The sequence below is a fragment of the Orbicella franksi genome, chromosome 10, assembly GCF_964199315.1.
Source record: "Orbicella franksi chromosome 10, jaOrbFran1.1, whole genome shotgun sequence".
NCBI classification, from domain to species: domain Eukaryota; kingdom Metazoa; phylum Cnidaria; class Anthozoa; order Scleractinia; family Merulinidae; genus Orbicella; species Orbicella franksi.
In genome coordinates this window covers 21,308,485-21,329,149 of record NC_138154.1, presented here as the reverse complement: position 1 = coordinate 21,329,149, position 20,665 = coordinate 21,308,485, and the positions used below count along the sequence as shown (strand labels likewise).

General features: G+C 39.1%; 2 protein-coding genes across 5 annotated transcripts in view; one reads left to right on the top strand and one right to left on the bottom strand.

Annotated features, from left to right (window-relative positions):
• On the top strand, positions 1-5,590 carry LOC145500219 (L-rhamnose-binding lectin CSL3-like). Of its 2 annotated transcripts, XM_081479739.1 has the most exons (5): positions 1-603; positions 3,328-3,410; positions 3,540-3,826; positions 4,150-4,452; positions 5,037-5,590. In XM_081479739.1, exons 2-5 carry the CDS (start codon positions 3,344-3,346, stop codon positions 5,061-5,063), a joined length of 684 nt encoding a protein of 227 aa, XP_081335865.1. In that variant the 5' UTR covers positions 1-603; positions 3,328-3,343; the 3' UTR covers positions 5,064-5,590. The 2 variants fall into 2 exon arrangements, with proteins under 2 accessions (XP_081335865.1, XP_081335864.1); XM_081479738.1 differs by lacking the exon at positions 5,037-5,590 and having other exon boundaries at positions 4,150-4,510.
• A 123-nt stretch (positions 5,591-5,713) lies between these two features.
• LOC145500195 (DNA-directed RNA polymerase III subunit RPC2-like) overlaps positions 5,714-20,665 on the bottom strand; it is a 44,620-nt gene continuing 29,668 nt past the window's right edge. For 2 of the 3 annotated variants that reach the window (XM_081479713.1, XM_081479712.1), the window contains exons 24-49: positions 20,158-20,206; positions 20,022-20,060; positions 19,519-19,593; positions 19,039-19,137; positions 17,995-18,122; positions 17,234-17,261; positions 16,542-16,599; positions 16,299-16,335; positions 16,139-16,188; positions 15,595-15,631; positions 15,401-15,462; positions 14,517-14,535; positions 14,148-14,225; positions 13,477-13,551; positions 13,343-13,394; positions 13,101-13,161; positions 12,709-12,791; positions 11,940-11,988; positions 11,838-11,855; positions 11,616-11,721; positions 11,011-11,107; positions 10,163-10,253; positions 9,510-9,556; positions 9,130-9,189; positions 8,553-8,642; positions 5,714-7,775 (exon numbers count right to left, since the gene is read on the bottom strand). In XM_081479713.1, coding sequence (XP_081335839.1) covers positions 7,643-7,775; positions 8,553-8,642; positions 9,130-9,189; positions 9,510-9,556; positions 10,163-10,253; positions 11,011-11,107; positions 11,616-11,721; positions 11,838-11,855; positions 11,940-11,988; positions 12,709-12,791; positions 13,101-13,161; positions 13,343-13,394; positions 13,477-13,551; positions 14,148-14,225; positions 14,517-14,535; positions 15,401-15,462; positions 15,595-15,631; positions 16,139-16,188; positions 16,299-16,335; positions 16,542-16,599; positions 17,234-17,261; positions 17,995-18,122; positions 19,039-19,137; positions 19,519-19,593; positions 20,022-20,060; positions 20,158-20,206 — 1,721 coding nt within the window. In that variant the 3' untranslated portion in view covers positions 5,714-7,642. Of the gene's footprint in view, positions 7,776-8,552; positions 8,643-9,129; positions 9,190-9,509; positions 9,557-10,162; positions 10,254-11,010; positions 11,108-11,615; positions 11,722-11,837; positions 11,856-11,939; positions 11,989-12,708; positions 12,792-13,100; positions 13,162-13,342; positions 13,395-13,476; positions 13,552-14,147; positions 14,226-14,516; positions 14,536-15,400; positions 15,463-15,594; positions 15,632-16,138; positions 16,189-16,298; positions 16,336-16,541; positions 16,600-17,233; positions 17,262-17,994; positions 18,123-19,038; positions 19,138-19,518; positions 19,594-20,021; positions 20,061-20,157; positions 20,207-20,665 lie in introns of those variants that run through there. The other variant, XM_081479714.1, reaches the window with a different exon arrangement.

Sequence of the window (20,665 nt, the reverse complement as noted above, 5' to 3'; positions counted from 1 at the left end):
CCCTGTAATTTTCACGCCGTTTATTGAAGATGAGCCGCCCTTTCCGCTTGATAATGAATAGAGCCAGCTTCTTGGCTCAAAACAAAAGAAATTTTCTCATTTTAGATTTAAGTGGTATCATTAATGGTAACAAATTCGATGGACCATGCCCTCTGTCATCCTACTCCATCCTACGCTGTTCTAGTATTGAATAATTTACTGACAATACCACTGGAATATCACTTCTGTTAGACGCACCGACCAGTACAAAGAAACAGTGAGAGGAAAGACCCTGTTAATCTGAACGGTAGAAACAAATTCCCCCGGGAAAGTTACGACAAGAATTTCTATGAAGGGCAGGGTTAAAAACGGATGTTCATATCAAACCTGTAGAAAGAAATACACCCATTTCGAATTACAGATATCATAAGTGATAAACATCATGAATTTTGATAGAATAAAAGAAAGAGAATTAACTGCTTCGCTGCGTAATCAATTCAATTTGCTTACACGTAAAAGCCACGTTCATATGTCATATTTCATCAGAACTTCAGAGGGTGTTGACCTGCTGCGTTGAAGTTTAATTACGGTGCTGACATTCTCTATTTGAAACTTTACCGGAAGGTAAGCCGGCTTTCAACTTTTTAATGGGTTGCAAATCAGTGCTTGTGCTAAACAGAACTTTTGAACAATTGTCGACTCAAATTTTCCTCAGCTTTCAGTGTTTAATTTTTCTTCAGTCTTTCTGGTGAGAGTGCAAAAACCTCTATAAAATTTAGCTAGAAGATACCTTGACTATGACATTCGATAAACCAGCCTGAGATGGCCTAGGACATCAGGCTTTCAAAAAAAGTTATATCGTTCATTACCTTGCCTAGATAGTAAGCCAAGTGTTGAAGCCAAAATAAACAGAGAAGATAGTCATCTAACAAAATTTGTTAACTTGGCTTGAGCTGAGAAGATTGAAGAGTTGGTTTTTTTTTTTCCCGCCTGGCTTTTATCAGAGAAGGTATATAATATTATTGGTGTACGTACAAGCATCGTCTAGTTATGTTCATTCGCTACGCTTCTCAGTCCTAAAGTGGTCTTGGTGGAAGCTATGATGTGGAGAAATTTCATCCGGTTTTCAAGTCACAGTTCAAATCTTGCTTAGAGAAAAAGGTTTCAAACGTCTTCGTAATCACTGATAACAGAACTTCGAGGAAGCTGCAGTTAAAACTTTTGCTTAAAATAATTAAAGAACCAAGAGTAAATATGTTAAACTCAGTAGATTACAAATGAAAATTAACACCAAAAGAGTCGCGCTACCGTAACTATAAGACTGAGAAGTTTTGGCGGGAAAGCCAAGCCATTGTGAAATTTTACTTTCGGTGCCCTCTAGTAAGTTTGTTCAAACAGTCCCCATAAGGTGCCTACTCAAGAATATGGGCTGCTAACAAACTTGTTATTCAAACAATCTCATTGTTTAAAGTCTTTCAAGACAAGTGCTTACCTTTCGAGTGCTTAGCGCATAGACAGTTTCAAGATAATTGAAGGTTTTCGTGCAAAAAGGGCGTGTATCACTTTTTGGGCCGATTTTCATTTTTTCAGGATCGAGCAAATTTTTGGCAGACTGACTTGTTTTGACATGAAAAGCATCGTTCTGTAATTGTCTTTGCTGATTTGCGCTTCGTTTTCGAGAAATAACGTATGCAAAAAACTCAGTCAGTTTTCCAAGGGTATCTTTTGGAGATCTTTTGTTGAACTAAAAACAAAAGAAACCTTCTGTTTAGCTAAATGATGAAGTCACCAAAGCGTGGCATTTGCCGCTAGTTGGTCGAACCGATACAAGTTTTATTATTCATATAATCACGCTAATCTCTTACTGTTGCTACATTAGCGCAAGCGAATAGGGCGCCGACCGGGTCGGATTCGAGTTTGTTTTGTCGTGACATCGGTTCGATATGAGGTCGGTCGATTTTTTTTCCGGTCTATTTCTCTACTTCTTTCAAAAATAAAAACATCTATTCAAGAAAAAAAACCGTGCTGTCGAAGCTACTAAAAGTAACCGTTTGAGTTCGCGTGGCGTCGAAATCAACCCTCGACGGATTCGCTCCAAAAGATGCCGCTTGGAAAACTGACTGAGTTTTTTCGCATACGTTATTTCTCGAAAACGAAGTGCAAATCAACAAAAACAATTACACAACGATGTTTTTCATGTCAAAACAAGTCAGTCTGCCAAAAATTAGCTCAATCCTGCAAAAAATAACAATCGGCCCAAAAAGTGATATACGCCCTTTTTGCACGAAAGCCTTCAATTATCCTCCACATGTTACCCCCGGGGGCGGGCATAGTAGATAAATTAGAATATTATATTGAACATTTTTATGCGTCCTGCATATCGTGACTTTTGCCGGGCGAAAAACGATACGCGTGACTACTCGTGTATATCTGTTTTGCTACCTTTTGGAAACTCTTTGTTTTAGAAATATGTTGACCTATGTTAGCGGCATTGATCTAAGAAAAATCAATATAACAGTGAATATAACAGTGAGTTCGGTCTTTTTTTAATGATCTTTGATGGGTTAACAAAAGCAATTCAAGAAGCCACGTCACTTTCTAATTTTAAGAACCCTTATAAGAAGCATTTTGTAAGATAAGACTAATTATTCTGTAGTCAGTTTCAACTGATAATCACCAAATTAATTTTTTAAAGCTTATTTTACATATTTATTAGACTTTATCGGGAGCCATAATCGGGGACGGATATGGCTCCTGACTTTATTAGACTTCAGCAAAAATAAAAAAAAGAGAGAAAGAGAAGAAAAAAAACACTTTGTACCGGACTAGAACCAGTGAGGACAAGACGATATACAGATACTGCACTCCTGTTGTCTACCAAATGAGCTATCACAGTATCCATGAATTTGTTGATGCATAAAGACGCTTTACAAAATTGTTCATTACTCAGCTATAAATATTTCAATCCAAATACCAAAATAAACGTTGTAAAGTCAATGATATACAGATAATTTCTGCAAAGTTTCATATCCAAAGCTGTAATGTTCAAGGTACACGAGTGATGTGTTTAATTACAGAGCATGTATATGGGAACGCTATTGCAGTCGACGTATGGGCACGTTACACATAATTGCTAATTTTTCGGCTAATATTAAACCAAACCTAACAAATATTTATCATTTTATTAACAGTCTTACAGGAAGACCTTGCACTAAATATCAGAAGAAATATCGCTATATTCGAGTTGTACGAACTATTTAATTATCTAATTTTATATGTTTTATATATTGTTTATGTAATGAGTTATTTGTCTGTTTATTCATACTCTTCCTTATTTGTTTTCTTCAGTTTGAAGGTGACATCAATGACTATGAGCCCAACTTGGATGGTGTTCGTCTTTTCTCTTGTTACGAGTGGAGTTCACTGCGGAAGTAAGACTTATTTAGTGAAGGCTGAAACGTTTAAGCCTTTGCGGCTTAGTAGTTGAAGTATCATTTGAGATGAGTTATAACTCTTAATAGTCCTTTATAACGAGTGATCTATTCACTTCTGTTATATAGAGAGGGGGCCGCAGCCTAACTATGAAGCGGTAGTTTGTGAGGGCAAGTCACTCGAAATCAAATGTAAGGGACAGCAGATTGAAATTGTTGGGGCGGAATATGGGAGGACAGAGCCAGGAAGCAAGTATTGCCCGTTGGCTTTGTTTGACTGGAATACGAAGTGCTATTCTACAGAGAGTACCTTGGAAATCACCAGAAGAGAATGCGACGGCTTCAGGTCTTGCACTCTCTATGCCAATAACGTGGACTACGGTAACCCGTGTTTTGGTACCCATAAGTATTTGAAGGTATGTTTTACATGCAACACATAGTTTAATCTTCAAATCTAACAGAGAAATTATTTGAAGAAGAGTGAAATCCTACATGTAAAAAAATCGCCAGCAGAAATCCTGTAACATTTCACCTTCAGTGTATTGAATACGCTTTTCAAAAAGTGTTGATTACTGGATAGGTTGTGCAAAACAAAATTATTCTGCATTGCAAATCGCTCGAGATAAATAGTTTTTTGCACACTAACATAATTTTGTGTCACATGGTCACGAATAAAGGAAGAAGCGTTTCAAGTATTCATGATATTCACCTCACAGCCGGTGATTTTCTGATCCGACAGGTCAATTACAGGTGCATACCAGTAACACCAGAAGCCTTGCAGAAGATTCGCGTCTGCGAAGGTCATCAAGCCTATATAGACTGCCCCAATGAACGCAAGATTGAAATCGATTATGCAAATTATGGCCGTTTGAAGGGAGCACATGTCTGTGGTTTCTTGATCGCCTTTAACACAAACTGCGGGGCGGAGAGCTCCATGGCCACCGTGGAGAGAGACTGCAATGACCAGAATAGTTGTTTGCTGGAAGCAAACAACGCCAAGTTTGGCAAGGATCCTTGCCCCCTCACCCTGAAATATCTGGAGGTTAGTGATGTTGAGCTTATATACTTTGTTTTAAAAAACACGCCGCGATGAATGAAAAAACAAGTGAGCATCAATGCTGAGTTAAAACAATACTTTTGTGTGACAGGTGAGGAAGAGAGGGGGGGGGGGGGTGGGATTGCGGCCTGAAACACGCGAACCCCTACCGTTGTCCAATGTTGTTTAGCCCAATAAAATTCCGAAAGTTTACGGTGGCTTTGAATTCCCTCGACGGAATCTTTTTTGAAACTTTGCCAAAATTGAATCTTATCAAGCTTATCACATTTGATAATACAAAATGGGGGGTCACCTAGCTCGTTTTGAGTTATAAACACTTGAAGCTAACATTAAGGGTGTTTGTAACAGATTGAACTGTTGCTATGGCAGACAAGTATGCCACAGAGATTACCATTAGTGGTAGTATTGATCTGTCAATGTAGCTTTTGGGAAAGTGCTGGAAACTGTCGCTAGACACCTTTTAGCGCCAAAGGCAAATTATTTATCAATCAAGAATGGAGAAAGCACACTCGTTTTACTTTGTTTGCTAAATTAACTCAGTGTATTTTGTTTTCTGTCTGCTCGTACAGGTCCATTACCGTTGCCGAAACTTTTAGCCGAGTTGGCATCATTATTAGCTGGTGCTGTCCTAAAACATGAGTGCAACAAAGGACAAAGAAACGCATCTGGAAAACTGCGATGTAGAAATAGAAAAGGGAAATAAAAATGGGAAATAAAAATGGAAGGTCATTGTCAAGATGTGGTGTTCAATTATTCCATAAGGTGGCTTACTAGGCGGATTTTGAGAGAGTGATACGACCCTACAGCTACACTTCAGGAATTAGAAGTGAAATAGAAATCTATAAGACTGGTTTTGAGATATTTTTTAAATAGGCAAATTCACATTTTCCTGGCGGCGAAAAATCTGCGGCAGATTTCTGTTTCACTTTACATGAATGTTTAATCAGAGCTAGTTTCTAATCCCTGAAATTATGAGGTGGTGTTGTAAGGGTAGATTTGAGAAAAAAATGTCACCGAAATTAGTTACGTCCATTTTTACATATTTTACATGGCTAGCTCCGTGAGCAGGCAAGATGAACCAAATCCCGCGCTGTGATTGGCTACCCGAGTGGGCAGGATGACCGTATCTTACCTGCAAGGTTTTTCGCGCTGTGCCCCACAAGAAAAATCTGTCCCGAAGCCAAGGCAGGTTCATCAAAGTCCATATAATAAATTGTTTATTCTCTAAGCTTGTTTGGTCAAGATGGTTGGTGAACTGAGCCAAGTATGAACGTTTCATTAGTGAGATCTGTTAACGTCTAGGTTCCACGCAGCACATTAAGGAAGTAATATGTCATACACAAATTAAAACACAGCGCACAGAGAATTGAAAACATAGCGCGCAAAGAAGTATTTTTGGCGAACTTCGAGGTGTTTGGAAATGTTTGATGTGACTTCTCAATCGAAACTAAAATTAAGGGGAAAACGAAGAAGCAAAATCGCAAATTATTAGAGCATTTGAGAAATACGTTAACTGACACACGATTCACCTAAAAAAATCTAAGACATTTTGCCTATATATCTGCTGGGCGTCCTCTCACCAGCTTCGCGCTGATAGCAAGGTTGTGTTATAGAATCAAGTGATACTAGTGATATTAGCGACCCCGATGCAGCGCTTAACTGTAGTGAGAGTAACAGAGGGAATGTGGCATCATTTATGTAGCTTTTAAAAGGAATAAACTAACTGCAAAAAAAAAAAAAAAGGTTCAAATTAACGCTAACCTAACTTCCATTTTCTCTAATTGGAAAAAATTAATGTTTCAATAAATACACATGTTCCACGTTATTACGCCATTCCGCAACACATGCTACATGCCACAGTGCAAACCTCTCCGTGCTTGTACAGGTGCACCATCAAACGCAGAGAGCGCTGCAATGCCGCACTCAGCAGATTCTCTAACTTGAGTATTGGCGAATCTTTTGCTGACGTCATTGTTTACATTTTTCCCCGTTAACATACGACTTTGCGCAGGGAAGGCATCGTCCTTGACACGAACTTATACAAACATAAAAGAGCTTGTGAAATTTACTAGCTGTGTTATCAAGAGCATTGTAAATACGAAGTTTCTTGTAATTTCTAGAATGTGTAGTCACGGCAATGTTTGTACCAGAACATTCTACTGTCATGCTATGGAACAGTTTAGAACATTCCCCTAAATGATGTAATTACGATGCAATGCTACATAAATAGTTGTGTTAGAAGCTCCAAGAACGTTCTAGAATATTAAATAATTGTATAGAAGGACTCAGTTAGCGAGCGTGGGTTGTTATTGTTGTCGGCAGAGACCGACTGGAGAAGCTACACCAAGAGGATCGTAGAGAACTGTTCAGCATAATTGAAGAACTTCATTTAAAATCAAGTGGATCGAGAGGAGATTTCTTCGAAGACCACGACGTTTACTGTTGGTTTGTGTCAGTGATGACTGAGGATTTAGTAAGAGGCTTAAGTTGCTTGGAAGTCGCTCCTTTTAACTAGGGGATTTCACTACTTATCACTAAATAAATAAGTTGGGTTTGTTGTGTATCTTCTCTGTCGGTTTTGTGATACCGTAGCAGTTGGTGAGAGTTTTGGCACTTTGGGTGCAATATTCAAGGAAAAACTAGCTTTCAAAAACTGCGAAATTTCTGGGTGGCAAAAGCACTCATGAGCTCATATTATCTCAGTTTCATTTCGAGTTTTTAAACCCGCGTTGCACAAAATGGATTCAATACATCGGACTCAAATTCCGTGGAACAGTTAATTTAACTATGCCATTTCAATACACAGAACTGATATTTTTGTATCTTGCTCAGATACTGAATCACGCAAACTAAGGAGACAATTATTGTGAACAAAGATTCCCCTAAAAGAATAGAGATGGTGAATTTTTTCCCAAAGATTCGCCTATACGCAGCGCTGTTGCAAAGTTTCGCTTACAGTCTCGAAACAAAAACGCAATCAACTCCAATTTCAAAGGGTTTTTTTTTTTTTTTCTTGGTCAAGTCCCAACCCTTCAGTGCGTGCTTTTGAGAGGCGACTAATCCGTTTTGAGTGTTTTCTCTTCTTTCGGAGATGCCTCACACTTGTGTTTGCTTCATGTCTAAGTTCCAGTGGTCGCACGGACAATAAATAAGGCGTACATCTTCAGACATCTGATCACTCGTCTGTGTAGTGCTTTAGTGAAAGCCGTGGTACAATGTTCATGGACAAGAGTTCTTGGAACAGAAGTTTACAAGCGTAAGGAATCTTTAACGTCGATATGTTGTGAGAAGACGAACAGTAATGACACCTGCAAGCCAACAAAACAGCGGCATCAGTCCTTAGCTACTAACAACTATTACATTTGGGGGAAAAGAATCATCTTCGTGAAAGTAACTTATTATTGTTGATATCACACACGTGCCCTAGAACAATATACTCACCCTCTAATACAACTTTTAAACCAATGCTGTCAACAAGTAGTTTTCGAAAGCAATCACAAAAGTAATCTAAAAATCCGGTCCTTGCTTTGAGTAACTTGGATTCACCTTTTTAGGGCAGATTTGAATGTCAAAAGTAATCCGGACCTCTATGACACGCGCCTGCAAAGAATCGTGGTAGCTATATTCATCATCTTGGACTGGATATTGTTTCGATGAGTACAACTACCATGATTCCATGCAGGCACGTCTAATACAGGGAATTGGCCACTGCTTTGGCTTGCTTTACTGTGCCCTAACACAAAACCACTTACGACTTCATCTCGCACTTTGTCCTGCACTTGACACTAGTTACGTGTACTTGCCACAAGTTCACATTGGCCTGTGATGTTGGTCAATAGGATTATTTTATTTTTAATTTTACGACAACGGACTAAAAACCCCTCTTATTCCCAATAATGATCAGCTTCTATCATCCCCTTACATTTTCACAACAAATTCAATCAGGCAGGGTTATAAGAATGAACAATTTGATCTTCTCAAAGAAAACGAGATGTCCAAAAACCAAATATTCCCAAGAAGAATTACAGAAAATGTAACAAAACAGTAAGGAGAATTCCTAGGTTGATAGAAACTAATATCATTACCATCCTGAGTATCCCATCAAGCCACACTCGCTGCACACGTCAACTTCAAAGGCATCACTAGAAATCATCAGTCTTTCAAGAAGCAGCATGCTACAAAAAAATATTTGGTTTACATAAGCAACAATCGTCTTGCCATTTGCTCTGATATTTTTGGCAGAGTCGCCTGGTCCCAGAGGTTTCTATCTTCGTCATCATAAATTCAAAAGCCGTCAAGACCCATTCGAACATTCTTTCTCTAGTGTTTGAAAGAAGAACCTCACGGAGCAAGATATCTGTTTCAAGACCTACAGTATTACAAGCGTAACGCTGCTCGAGCTGTGTTCACTTCTTGTAGCAGCTAGTCTCCGTGAACAAAATTTAAATTGAATAATTGACCTCTTTAAACTATCACGTTGACACGTTGATAAATTTGTACAGATTACGCCATCTTTATGACGTCAAAATCAGTTGCCATGACACCATATAAAAAGTCAAACGTACCCCATTCTTATTTTTTGGCTAATTACTTTAAAACTTACCCGCAAAAAAGTTCTCTTGAAACAATCATTGAAGATTCTCCTCAATGACTTTAACTCACCTTGCACCGTATGCAATCAAGCAATCTCTCTCCATCTCACCCAACCGCAAGCCGCCGTCTCTGCTCATAACAAACACAAAACCATGTTATCCTGGGAACAGTCACGACTAGTTTTTGAAAGTCACGTAACCATAATCAAGACTACCTACCTATGCGAGTAAGTAATCTATAGTTTAATTTTTCAAGCTTTGCGCTTTGCTTAATCCTCAATCTCTATTAAGCCTCCAGCTTTGTTTGCAGACGCACCGTTTACGCATAGACGTAGCATAAGTTGGAGGATTGGACGTGAATATACTTGGTATTTTGCTCGCTGCGCGCGCTCCATCCGCCAAATATTTTCCCGTCTGGTCCTCCCACTTAATAAAAAAGCTCAAAGTCACCTTGAACGTCCTTCCGTTGGTTGTCTTGTCAAAACAGCTCGGGGCCCCTAGAAAATGCAAGAAACAATTTCAATATCAACAGCACACTTGTAAGAACTACATCACGTAAACGTGTTTGACATGCAATACACTAGAATTAATATCAATTGCTCGACAAATGGCTCTTAAAAGTATTAACTAAAATAAAGTGACAACATTTAACAATTAAATTAAGAGCTCACGCGTAGAAATGGAGAGCGAACAATCTAATTGATTTAGTAAAAATCTCAAGTCGTTTAACACCTTATCTAAGTACTCTTCAAAAACTCAATAGTGAGTAGCTGAACCAATAAGAGAACGGCATTCGAAATAACGCTAGTAGATTTATACTGAGAAAAGATAGAATAGCATCGTAGATTGAACATATTATCAAAGTAATCCAATCTTGTGTTCGAGCTTGAAAACCATAGCCATACGTTTTCATGTTTGCCAAAATTGCAATCGATCTCCAGTCTCCATGCTGGCCCAAGCGGTTAATCACCCTCACTTCTTAATAGGTTTTTACTATTTTGGCGAGTATTGTTCTTCAAAATGTCACAATTACTCTGAAGTTTGTTACGATCTACATCCGTTTTGATCACAGTACAGATAGATGGTCATCTCTACTTGCTGACCTTAGCACGAGCGTGCATCTTATCCAACACCATGTGCTTCAGCTTCTGGTAATACACCGGACCAAAGAATATGTACGCTGTTAATGGCTCCCTGAGATGAAACATCAAGCAATCACCATTACTACGTCACGTTACACACAGGACGTATGTTGTAAAGTGAAATACGTGGAAAACATCAACAATTTTGCGATACAACAAGGTCGGGATGCTCCTCGTCTCCCTTAGGGGTGTAAATCAAGGAATTTGGTCTTACGTAGGATGTTCAGAACGAAATGCCACTGGTTTTAGCTATCGAGGTATCTTTTAGGGATGCACTCAAAGAAATAATAAAAGAAGCTGTCAAGTCTGTTTTAAAGTGGTCAGGGATGGCGGAGCGTATTTTGAATTGGGGAGGAGGGGGGCTAAGCGAGCGCCAGAGGAGGTCTGGAGATATTTGTCGTATTAGTTTTATACATTTTTTGCTTGAAATCGGGGGGGGGGGGGGGGCGCTCCACCGTCCCTGGCGGTATCTTTTAAGGGTCGACTAAAGCTCGAGCCACCCCCGGACTGGTCTCCCTTAGGGGTTTAAGTCAAATTTCCGACGAGCATCGCCGACCTTTCATACGAGAGTCCTTCCCGGCGGTAGTGAGTGGGGACGCTTACGATGATTTTAGTAGTCAAGTTCAAGTCAACAGCTAACGCTACACAACCTTTTCTATACTGCGGAAAAACAAAGACCAGATTTGACAGAATAAAGGGGGCGCAAAAGACTTTTGAAGATTACCGAACACCACTCGAAGGCGTCCGGAGATTACTGTAGTTCACCCGAAGACTTCCGATTGTTTACGTTCCTGTCTTGTTTAACTTACCCAGTGATACCAGACGTTACGTATTCCTTCCCAGAGTAATTGAATCCATGTTCTACAAGCACACTGCAGACATCTTCCACCTTGTCACCTCCAAATGCTACAATTAAGTTTGGTCGTCAAATAAGACATAGGAGATATTTGGCTAACAAGAATTTTTAATAGCCTCAATGAAGCACTGTAAGTGACTACTAAAATGTTTCCTCCTCTGTTATCGTTATGTGTCTTGCGCTAAATCATCTTCAAATCAGTTTGTGAGTACGAGAGTGCTTAGCTAACATGCTATCACTAGAAAAAAAAGTCGTACAATGATGAAAGACTTTACGTTTAGATAAAAATGCCTGAGTGACCAGTTGTGGTTTCCAGCTAGAATTATTTGTTGTTGGTTTGGGATTAGGGTTAGTGTTTAAGTGCGCTGAACAATCACGTCTTCAGAAGTAGTCGTTGCTGTTGTTTGTGTTGCTGTTGTTGTTGTTGGAGACTTCCTCGTTTAGATGAAAATGCCTCAACAGATGTAAGTTCAGCTCCATGACAGCAAAAAAGGAATTTAAAATTGTAACTTCTTCTGCCGGTGAAGTAAAACATTTCCCTTTGTTTGAATCTCCTACCTGTTCCATATCCAAAATGCCCATCTAACACACCAGCCTTGCCAGCCATCAGTTCAATCAGCTTGCCTACAGTCATCCGAGACGGGAAGCCATGAGGGTTCATAATCTGTCACACGAACAAGCTCTGAATCAGTGACATGACGGAGCCGCGAGTGACAAACACACCCTCATACACTGCATTGGGTTTACGTTACGTTAAAATTAGTAAAAGCTGGTACTCACAATGTCTGGACAGATGCCCTGTTTTATGGGAAATAAGAATAGAAAGTTGTTAGTGAATGAGACAAAAAGCAAAAAAATTCAGTTTTTAATAAGAGTTTCTACCAGATCAGTGAAGGGCATGTCTTCCTGGTTCACAATTAAGCCACACACTCTGAAATACAAAGCAAGCTTCACGTTAATGCTGCATTCTGAACCGATAATCTAATGGCTATCTTTAATGAGGGAGAAATCTTAGTTAAACTGGCTGCTCAGTATACGTAATTGCACCATTTGGTATGCTTGGACAGAATATATGGCGAGTTTGGTCGAGCAATGCATCATATTTTGACGAATCACAGTCAAGCCAAAATACTCATGACGAGACCAAACGAACCTGATATGTAGTCTAAAGCCACCGTAACGTATTAAAAAGGTATTATATGGAATTTATCGCACGCTGATACATCAATATCAGGTCAGCAATGTCAGGTCAGTGACTTGATATCGCAGAATGTCAAAACAGTAGGCTTTTGATTAGTTAATTGCGAATTTGGGTACAGTAAATAGCTAATAAAAAAAACCTTTACATGATCCCCGGTTATAAATGGCACAGCTTTTGACCAAGACCTATGCAAACTCTGAGGGGAACCTAAAATAAGCCTGAAGACCGTAGTCTGTTTGTTTGTTTGTTTGTTTGTTTGTTTGTTTGTTTTAATAAATCTCAATCTAATAAGGTATAAAATCTTTTAGCTGTTTGAATTATTTTAAGAATTGCAGAATTGTTAACTCCAGATAACTCCGAAAGTCGTATTGAATATTTTATTATACGTATAACTGTCAGGCAAAAGGTCTATAATGATGGGTGTTGCACTCTTCTGTTTGAAAAACTCACCCCTTTTGCCCGTGTCTGCTGCTGAATTTGTCTCCAATCTCAGGCCGCCGCGTCTGTCTCTGTAGAATCTTGATGAGAAAAGCCTAAAATAGAATGGTGTAAAAGAATAGACGAATTAGGCTAAGACCAAAGCAGAGATAATTCCATTCCTTAAAGCAGACACGCTGAAGCAATCATGTAAACTAGGCATTAACCTTTCTGCATGCCAAACGATTGTCAGTTTGAAAATCTGTTTGCTCTGTTATCTAGATAATGATAACTTCTACTTTGTCAACTGGTAATTAGTGTCCTAATTCGCATTCACTATTTGTTTCTTCGTTGTGCGAGGCACCAAATAACAGCGTTCATCACCAGTTTATCAGAAGCTGAAATGGAAGGAACAAAAATATCACCTCCTCAGCATTAGATGTCACCAGAACTCGTTCAATGTAAATATCTTTTGGTCCTTTGTACCTGACGGAAAAAATGATCCAAAATTTGCTGTACGGTATTGTTCATCAAAATAAACAGGCAAGTAAAAAAGAAAAGAAAAGCAACAATTTTCTCAGGCAGTGTGAACTAGCACCTTAAGAGAGCGAGTCGTAAAGAGAACTACACTGTACAGCCAAATATATCTGAGACAACGTGTACTCACGACACAGGTACATCTCTGTACTGTGGCTGAGGAGGGGGCTGACCTGGCGTCACTGCAAATAAACCACACACATAACAAATGAGATTTGGACGTACAGTACAGAATACCTTACTAGTGAAAACACTGGGCTCTACCTGGTTGAATTCCTGAGGCGGTAACTACTGGCATGGACTTGTTGACGAGAACCTGTTTGTTTTCTATCCTCTCGCCTGGAAAACAAGAACAAAGAAAGCTTATGTCACGCGCTTGTAAACACTGTGAAGGGCCATCTTGTAGGGACTCAAAATCCACCATCTTGTAAACAACTTTAAAAAAAAAAAACAGAGCCGGCTGGTGTGAAGTTGATCCACTCGTATCCCAAAGGACTGGACCCTCATTAGTTGCCTAGTTGTCTAACAGTGAAAAATACTGTGGATTTCGTGTCGTGCCTTAATTTGGCAACAAAGCTCCGTGAACAAGAGTCAAATCCTACCATGCTCCATTATATATGAACTGGGTCACCTGGAAGAGAGAAATAGGTGGCCTGATGACGACCAATTCGAACCTAGGCCGAGGTCACTGTTTTGTGTTTCTGGGAAGTACACTTGAATCTTACAGTGCCTCTCTCCACCTAGACGTATGAAAGAGTACTGGCGAATTGTTGGGGCAACCTGACAGAATGCTAAGAAAAAAAAATGCGATGGACTTGCATTCCATCCAGGGAAGAGTAGTGATACTCCTAACTGGTTCATGCTTCAGAAACGGGAGTTAATCACCCAAGGCTATAAGCCAGCTTGGCTTAAAGAGATCCTACTTATTCAGTTACCTGGAGAACATATTCCATCAGCATCCAGCGCTCTGTGTCTCCAGATCACCTCTCCAGTAATAGCATCTCTGCTGGGACCTAAAAGGATTAAAGGGAAAAAATCCATATGTTCATCAGTTGTAAAATCTATTTTCTTCAAAGCTATTTCAAAGTAAAAGTAAAATATTAAAATAAGATATAATTATTAAACATGGCGTAACGAACATAACAAACTACACAGAATTAGGCCGATATAACAAAGATGACGATACAGCGTTTCAATTGTGTACATCCTGCAAAATGGCCTGGCTATCTTCCCGGATGTATGCACATTGTATATTCTGGAATATTCACAGTGGTTTGTGAAAAGTTTACAAAAAGACCTCTTACCCATAACACGATCAAATGTCTTGGAGATGAAAGTGAGGACCAGATGAAAAGAAAAACAAACATAACAAATTAAAAATAAACATAAGTAAATCTCTTTCTCTCAAATGTGCCGCAGTAGAAATCTGAAATTTCCACTTAGAGCAAAAGATAAAGAGTACTGCTCAGTGGGCTTGCATTTCAATGATTACACTTTATGATGTCGGCCACATACTTGTTAAGTTAGAAATGCGATCTATTAATCGAGATTTCCTAGAATTACATACAAAAATTAATTAATTAAGTGTCAAATTGGCGCGCTGATTTAAATTGGTTTTTCTCGGGATCAACCGCTTGTTTTCAAACACTCTTGTAAGTGACGAAGATGTGAGTGACATCGAGACATGTTTTACAAAAAGGCCATATTCGTATTCCCGGCATTGGACTTGAACTAGTTTGCAATGGAAGCTCAGTGGGGCAATATCATTAAAAAGACATCAATGTCATTTGCATTTAAAAAGACTCCCGCATAAGCCTCAGGTGCTGTCGTGCAGGCTAGTTCCAGTCCTATACCGAGGATACGGATACGGTCAATTGAAAAGCTCCGTGACATTTCTCAAAATCACGATATATTTGCTGCTTTCTCGACCAGAACGTGAAGTTCAGTAACATGTACAACCTTCCTTCGTCATTTACTTCTACCAAGTCAATTCCTAGTTGATTAGTTTGACTTTTAGCCAAGCGGTTTGTTAAGGTGTACAAAAGCCTATGCACGTGGATATAATTAAAAACACAATAGTTAGGCTAGATGCCTCTCATCACTTCCCCTCCAAGTAACCTATTACCGGTAAAGCCCACACAAACCCACGTGCCTAATATTCAACAGCGAATACTTGACATTTACATACCTGATTTGCGTATCTTTTTAACAAGCAAGTCTGTTTCCTGTATACTAAACAACGTCCAAATCCTGGATGAAAAACAAAAAAAAACTTAGACAAATAAATTTCGCTGCTGCTGTCATTTTTACCGTCATCTTTGGTGGAACAGAATGGCTGTGAAAAGCACTCAGACTGAAGATTTCAAGGATGATAGATCGTACCTCGGTCAACAGAAGATTTGTTAAGAATCAGAGCATCCTGAAACAAAACACAGCCTCACGTTAAAGTTAAGTAAGTTTAAGGATAGATACCCTAAAACGTGAAATTGTTGCTATATCATATATTCGCGTTAATAAAATCTAGCATGTATGTGAGGCAATTTCAGGCTATTTTGTAGTTTTAACCCGAAATTGCCTCGCACCCACGTTGGATTACATTGTAATGCAAATGAGAAAAATTAACCGTGAAAAGGGCTATTGGATGCCACGAGAATTTATTGTCCTAAGGTGTTTTAGCGACTGTACGACAAAAATCATTTTATTTTTGTGGCTCCAATTCTTAACAATAAAATGAGAAGTTATTTCAATGATGAAATCTTCGCTGAGGATTAGAAACATTTTCAAAGAGACAGAGATTAAACTTATGTGTTTAGTTCACTCATAACGGCTCTATAATGCTCTCCTTAAAAATTGTTTGAGAGTATCGATAGATTAGATGCAGATTAATTACTGACATCTATGTTAAACAAGCAGCTCTTGCTTTTACCTCAATATCGTATCCACTATAGCTCATAACAGCCACTGTTGCATTTTGACCTTAGAAGACAAAATAACACAAAGATTCAGTTTCATTCTCGTTCAATTATTTCGTCACGTCCGTGTTAAAATACAGTGAGAATCATTATCGAAGTGCCATATTAGATTACCTGCTGGTAGCTTGTCAAACTGGATCAAATCTATTGTCTTAAATAATAAAGAGACAAGGTTAACATGTTAATATGATTTCTATTTAGTTCTGATTCCCGCGCGCAACTTTCTTAGTAAATGACGTACATGTACGAGGCGGCGTCCTCGTCAAAGTAACAAGGAACCTTCGCCTGTTACTCGTTTTCGGAATAAAAAGACATAGAAACTGAGGCTTTAATCAAAATAACAAGAAAGCAAATCACCTTTGTCTTTACCAAGGGCACTTGAGGGTAACATAAAAAGTAGAGCAGAGTGTCTATTCTGTGTGAAATAAAACAAAATAAACATTTGACCTATTTATATATAAACCAGACAGCAAATCAAAACTGAACATTGTTAGAAACAGCCGTGTTCAAAATGAGGGCAGGAGTCAAGAAGGGGCCTTTTCTTGTTCAAATAGGGGAAATAGATGGGGTGAAACAATGCGGTCGCCAAGACCTTTTGTATTTGTAACATGAAGTGTGGGGGCTCCTCTAGACCCACCACTGGAAACGACGACGTTGAATGCACAAGACTATACGACAAATAACTAAAAAGGTTGTTCAAAGGGAACAACAACAGTGTCGTTATGAATGCTTTTTGACAACTTTTTTACGTCATTCTTACAACATTCTGGTGGCTTCGTTTCAAGTGACCAACAAAAATGCGACAACTATGAGAGGCGGAGGAGAACTTCGCATTGAGTCCTGACAGTTGACATCTCTGTCTGTCACAGCTCTGTCAATAACATTATTCGATTTGCTACTTTAAAAACTTTGTCCAAAGACCGCCAAACAACGATCATTCCTGTGACAAATACATCGGTTATTAGGATTGAATTTCAACGAAATCTAAAGCCTTTTCCTTCCAAAGAAGGAAGTTGAATTTGTAAGTTTAAAACTCTGGCAGACCCTACCTATTGCGTTGGTTGTAGCCAATGGAACCTGTAATATGAGTAATAAACAGCATCAACTAGTGAAGTGACTAATCAGACTACATGTACATGTAGTTAACAGACCATATCGTCCTGGGCTCTATAAGAAAATTACATGGCAGGAATTGTGAAGTCACTATTGTCCTTGCTTTCTGGACAATTTGGAGTGAACTGTCACCATTTCCATCATAGTGTTCCGTGTTTTGTCTGTCTATTCACCCGTCTGCCCAGATGACCACCAATCTGTCTGTCCATCAATTAATCTATCCATCCATCCCCCAACTGTATTTCTGTCTTTGTCTCTAGGTCTGTCCGTCAGTCTGTCTGTCTGCCGACTACCTGTCTGTCTGTCGGCCCATCAGTCTGTGTCTCTATCTACCCATGTGTCTGACTGTTGAACTGTCTGTCTGTGTCGTCTGTCTGACTGTCAAGCCGTCTGTCTGTGTCTCTGTCCGTCTGTCTGTCCGTCTATCTGTCTGTATGTCCGTCTGTCTGTCTGTCTGTCTGTCAACCTGTCTGTCTGTCAACCTGTCTGTCTGTCAACCTGTCTGTCTGTCAACCTGTCTGTCTGTCAACCTGTCTGTCTGCCTGTCTATTTGTAGGTTGTAGTTGAGGTGTTATTAAGGAGCAAAATATGCAGACTAAGATTGACCTATAAGGCTATAACGCAGTTATTTGCAGTTATAAATTGTCCATCAATCTACAGACTAATGAATATAGAAACAGTGAGTACATGTATCTACCCATGGCCTGTTTGCCCATAGCACACTGGTATGTGTTCCTGGGCGACTGATTGTGATGAGGGTATGGTATAAGACCAGCACATACACCAAGCAGAGTGAATGGCTCAATCTCTAGATGCGTGGTCTCCCTGAAAGGTAAACTATCATTCTCAGGCAATAATCAATTGGGAAGCAAAAACATCACAAATTGTACTGACACACTTGTCATACAGACTGGTAAAAAAATCACTGTTGTGCGAGGAAATAACAAGTCAAGTATCGAATTATGAAGTAAATTTGGTACATCTGTCCTTCTCAAACGCATTAATAATTAATAGTTAAACCACAGAAAATCACAACCGTGAAGGAGGTTTGGATACCCGGTCTTAATTAGCCTAGATTTTGACGATTTTTCTTCTCCGTTTAGTCCTTAGTTTTTGTTCCGATAGAGAAGATATATCAAGCACTCGAGACAGCGTTTCATCGGCTATCCAAACACCTCGAATTTCGTCAAAAATACTCCACTGCGCGTCGTATTTTCAACTCTCTTCTCGGTGTTTGGATATCCTGATGAAACACTGTCTCCCGTGTTTGATATATCACATCTTACACGTTGATAACGCCACAATGGACAACAACATGATTTCAAAACATAGACCTTTCGCTTTTTCGAATTGGTCATTCCAATCATTACTGTCGTTCCTGTTCTCCTGTAAAAGCAAGAGATAAATACCCTCCTTTTCATGGTAGTTGTAAGTCTGGCTGCACAGTTAGCAAGTGCTACATTCAGGCCAGACCACTTGCTTACATTTTATTAAAACTTGCAATTGTAATAATTGTAATTGCAGGCTGCATGGAGCTAAAACCTTACGTTTTGTGTGCAGCTTCAAGAAAAATACAAACAAAGATGACAGTTGCAACATGGCTTCAAGTTATTTCAGAAATGACACAAACTGTAATAGAGCAAGTGTGCTTGATTACTTCTGCACTTTTGTTTAAAGACTTCGAAATATTTCAAAGCTTAAAAGAAAACTAAAAGCATCATCTACAGTGATGATGTCATACCTCGTGATTTCTTTTTCATAAAGAGCGATTGAACAGTCATTTTCTTCGTTGACATCTAAGTACTCAACCAGGCCTTCATGTAAGAAGTCTTCAAAGCTCCTGGTAAAAAAGAGAAGCAAATACGGTAGAAATTTCGCATTGAAATTCAAAGATGGAGGTCGAAATTCTCAGACCTAAATGTCGATATATTCTTCTCGGTGAAGAAATCAAAACACAAGTTTATTATGAAACATAATGAAATTCTCCACGAACAAAGCACAGTGACAAAGAATAAAAGAAAATCATATGTTTCTCAAATCTGTATTTCATTCGTTACCAAAATCTGTACCGTTACTGTTACCGTTTCGGGCATTCAGGATAAGGGCAGGTTTTTGGTTTATGTTTTCTACGCCTCTCTATTCAAATCAAGGCTTGGCATTTTTAAATCGGCTATACGTAAATGATATAAAACAGTGTATGAACAGACCGGCGTAAACTCACCTAAACCCTTGCACAAGTTCTTGAATGTGTCTGTCCACCACCCTAGGTCTGCCACTTTTAACAATGATGTACGGTCTAAAATGTTGTTCAAAACAAATATTACCATTCAATCATTTCGTTCTTCTTTTTCATAGGCCAAGAACCCACCACGTGAACAGGAAATACTGAACTGCCAACATATAATTGCCTGCTCGTACGCAATACCGTCTAAAATGTGTTTTGGTGCAAATAATATTCTGCTCATGCGTAATTGTAACTACGCTCTTATGTGAAAAATGGAAGACTGCTTCCACCAACTGCCAGCGAGCTATTTCAATACGAAAACAAACTTGGGGATCAAATTATTGAATTTGGTTTTCGCAAAATATTGGCTCCAGCAAATAATTGATCCGCTGACAAATCACGATATTTTGCTCAGCCTCCTCCAATAGTTGTTAATGAGTTCACAAGTTCACAAACGGCCACTCCTCTGTGACATGATACTTCATCAGTCATTAAATTACCTGCAGACGCGTCCTCCATCAGATGCAATGTTGACAAATCTACAACACAAAATCAACGTCATTATTTTGTGGAAAGTTCTAACTTTGGAAACAATATAAATTACAAGCACACAAAAGTCATATGAACCACTAATACCTGTGCTGATGATTTGGACAAATTGAAACAAACTCATTTATGTAGCCAGCTGAAAAACAACAAAACAAATTACATTATTTGAAAGAAAAGCTAAACGAAGGCTCAAGCTGCACTTGAGATTGAGCCTGTTTTCTATAGCATAAAGTATATGAAGTATTTTTAATCAGCCTAGGTGGGATCCTAGTCTATCACAGGTCACTTCCCAGCAGTCTGTCAGGCTGCCCCAACAATCCGCCGGCACCCATTCATACACCTGCTAGGCGGAGAGAGGCACTGTGAGAGTAAGACGGAATGCTCACGAATTTCTTTCGGTGGATTGATTTTTCAAAGAACCGCACAAAAAGAGCTTGTTGTTAAGAGTTATCTTTTTTCTTTCCCGTTATGAAGAAAATGTCAACTATTTCCTTTCACGAAGGTGACCTAAACAACGAAATCAATGCTTAACTTTGGCGGTCTCTTTTACCGAGAGTGGATCGTGGGGACGTATCAATTTATCAACAGAGACTTT

Bases quoted from the DNA above. Each gene is read 5' to 3' on its own strand.
- LOC145500219 (XM_081479738.1), top strand. From the start codon at position 3,344: ATGACTATGAGCCCAACTTGGATGGTGTTCGTCTTTTCTCTTGTTACG. The intron at 3,411-3,539 runs GTAAGACTTATT...TCTGTTATATAG, and splicing joins GAGTGGAGTTCACTGCGGAA to AGAGGGGGCCGCAGCCTAAC. The intron at 3,827-4,149 runs GTATGTTTTACA...CTGATCCGACAG, and splicing joins GTACCCATAAGTATTTGAAG to GTCAATTACAGGTGCATACC.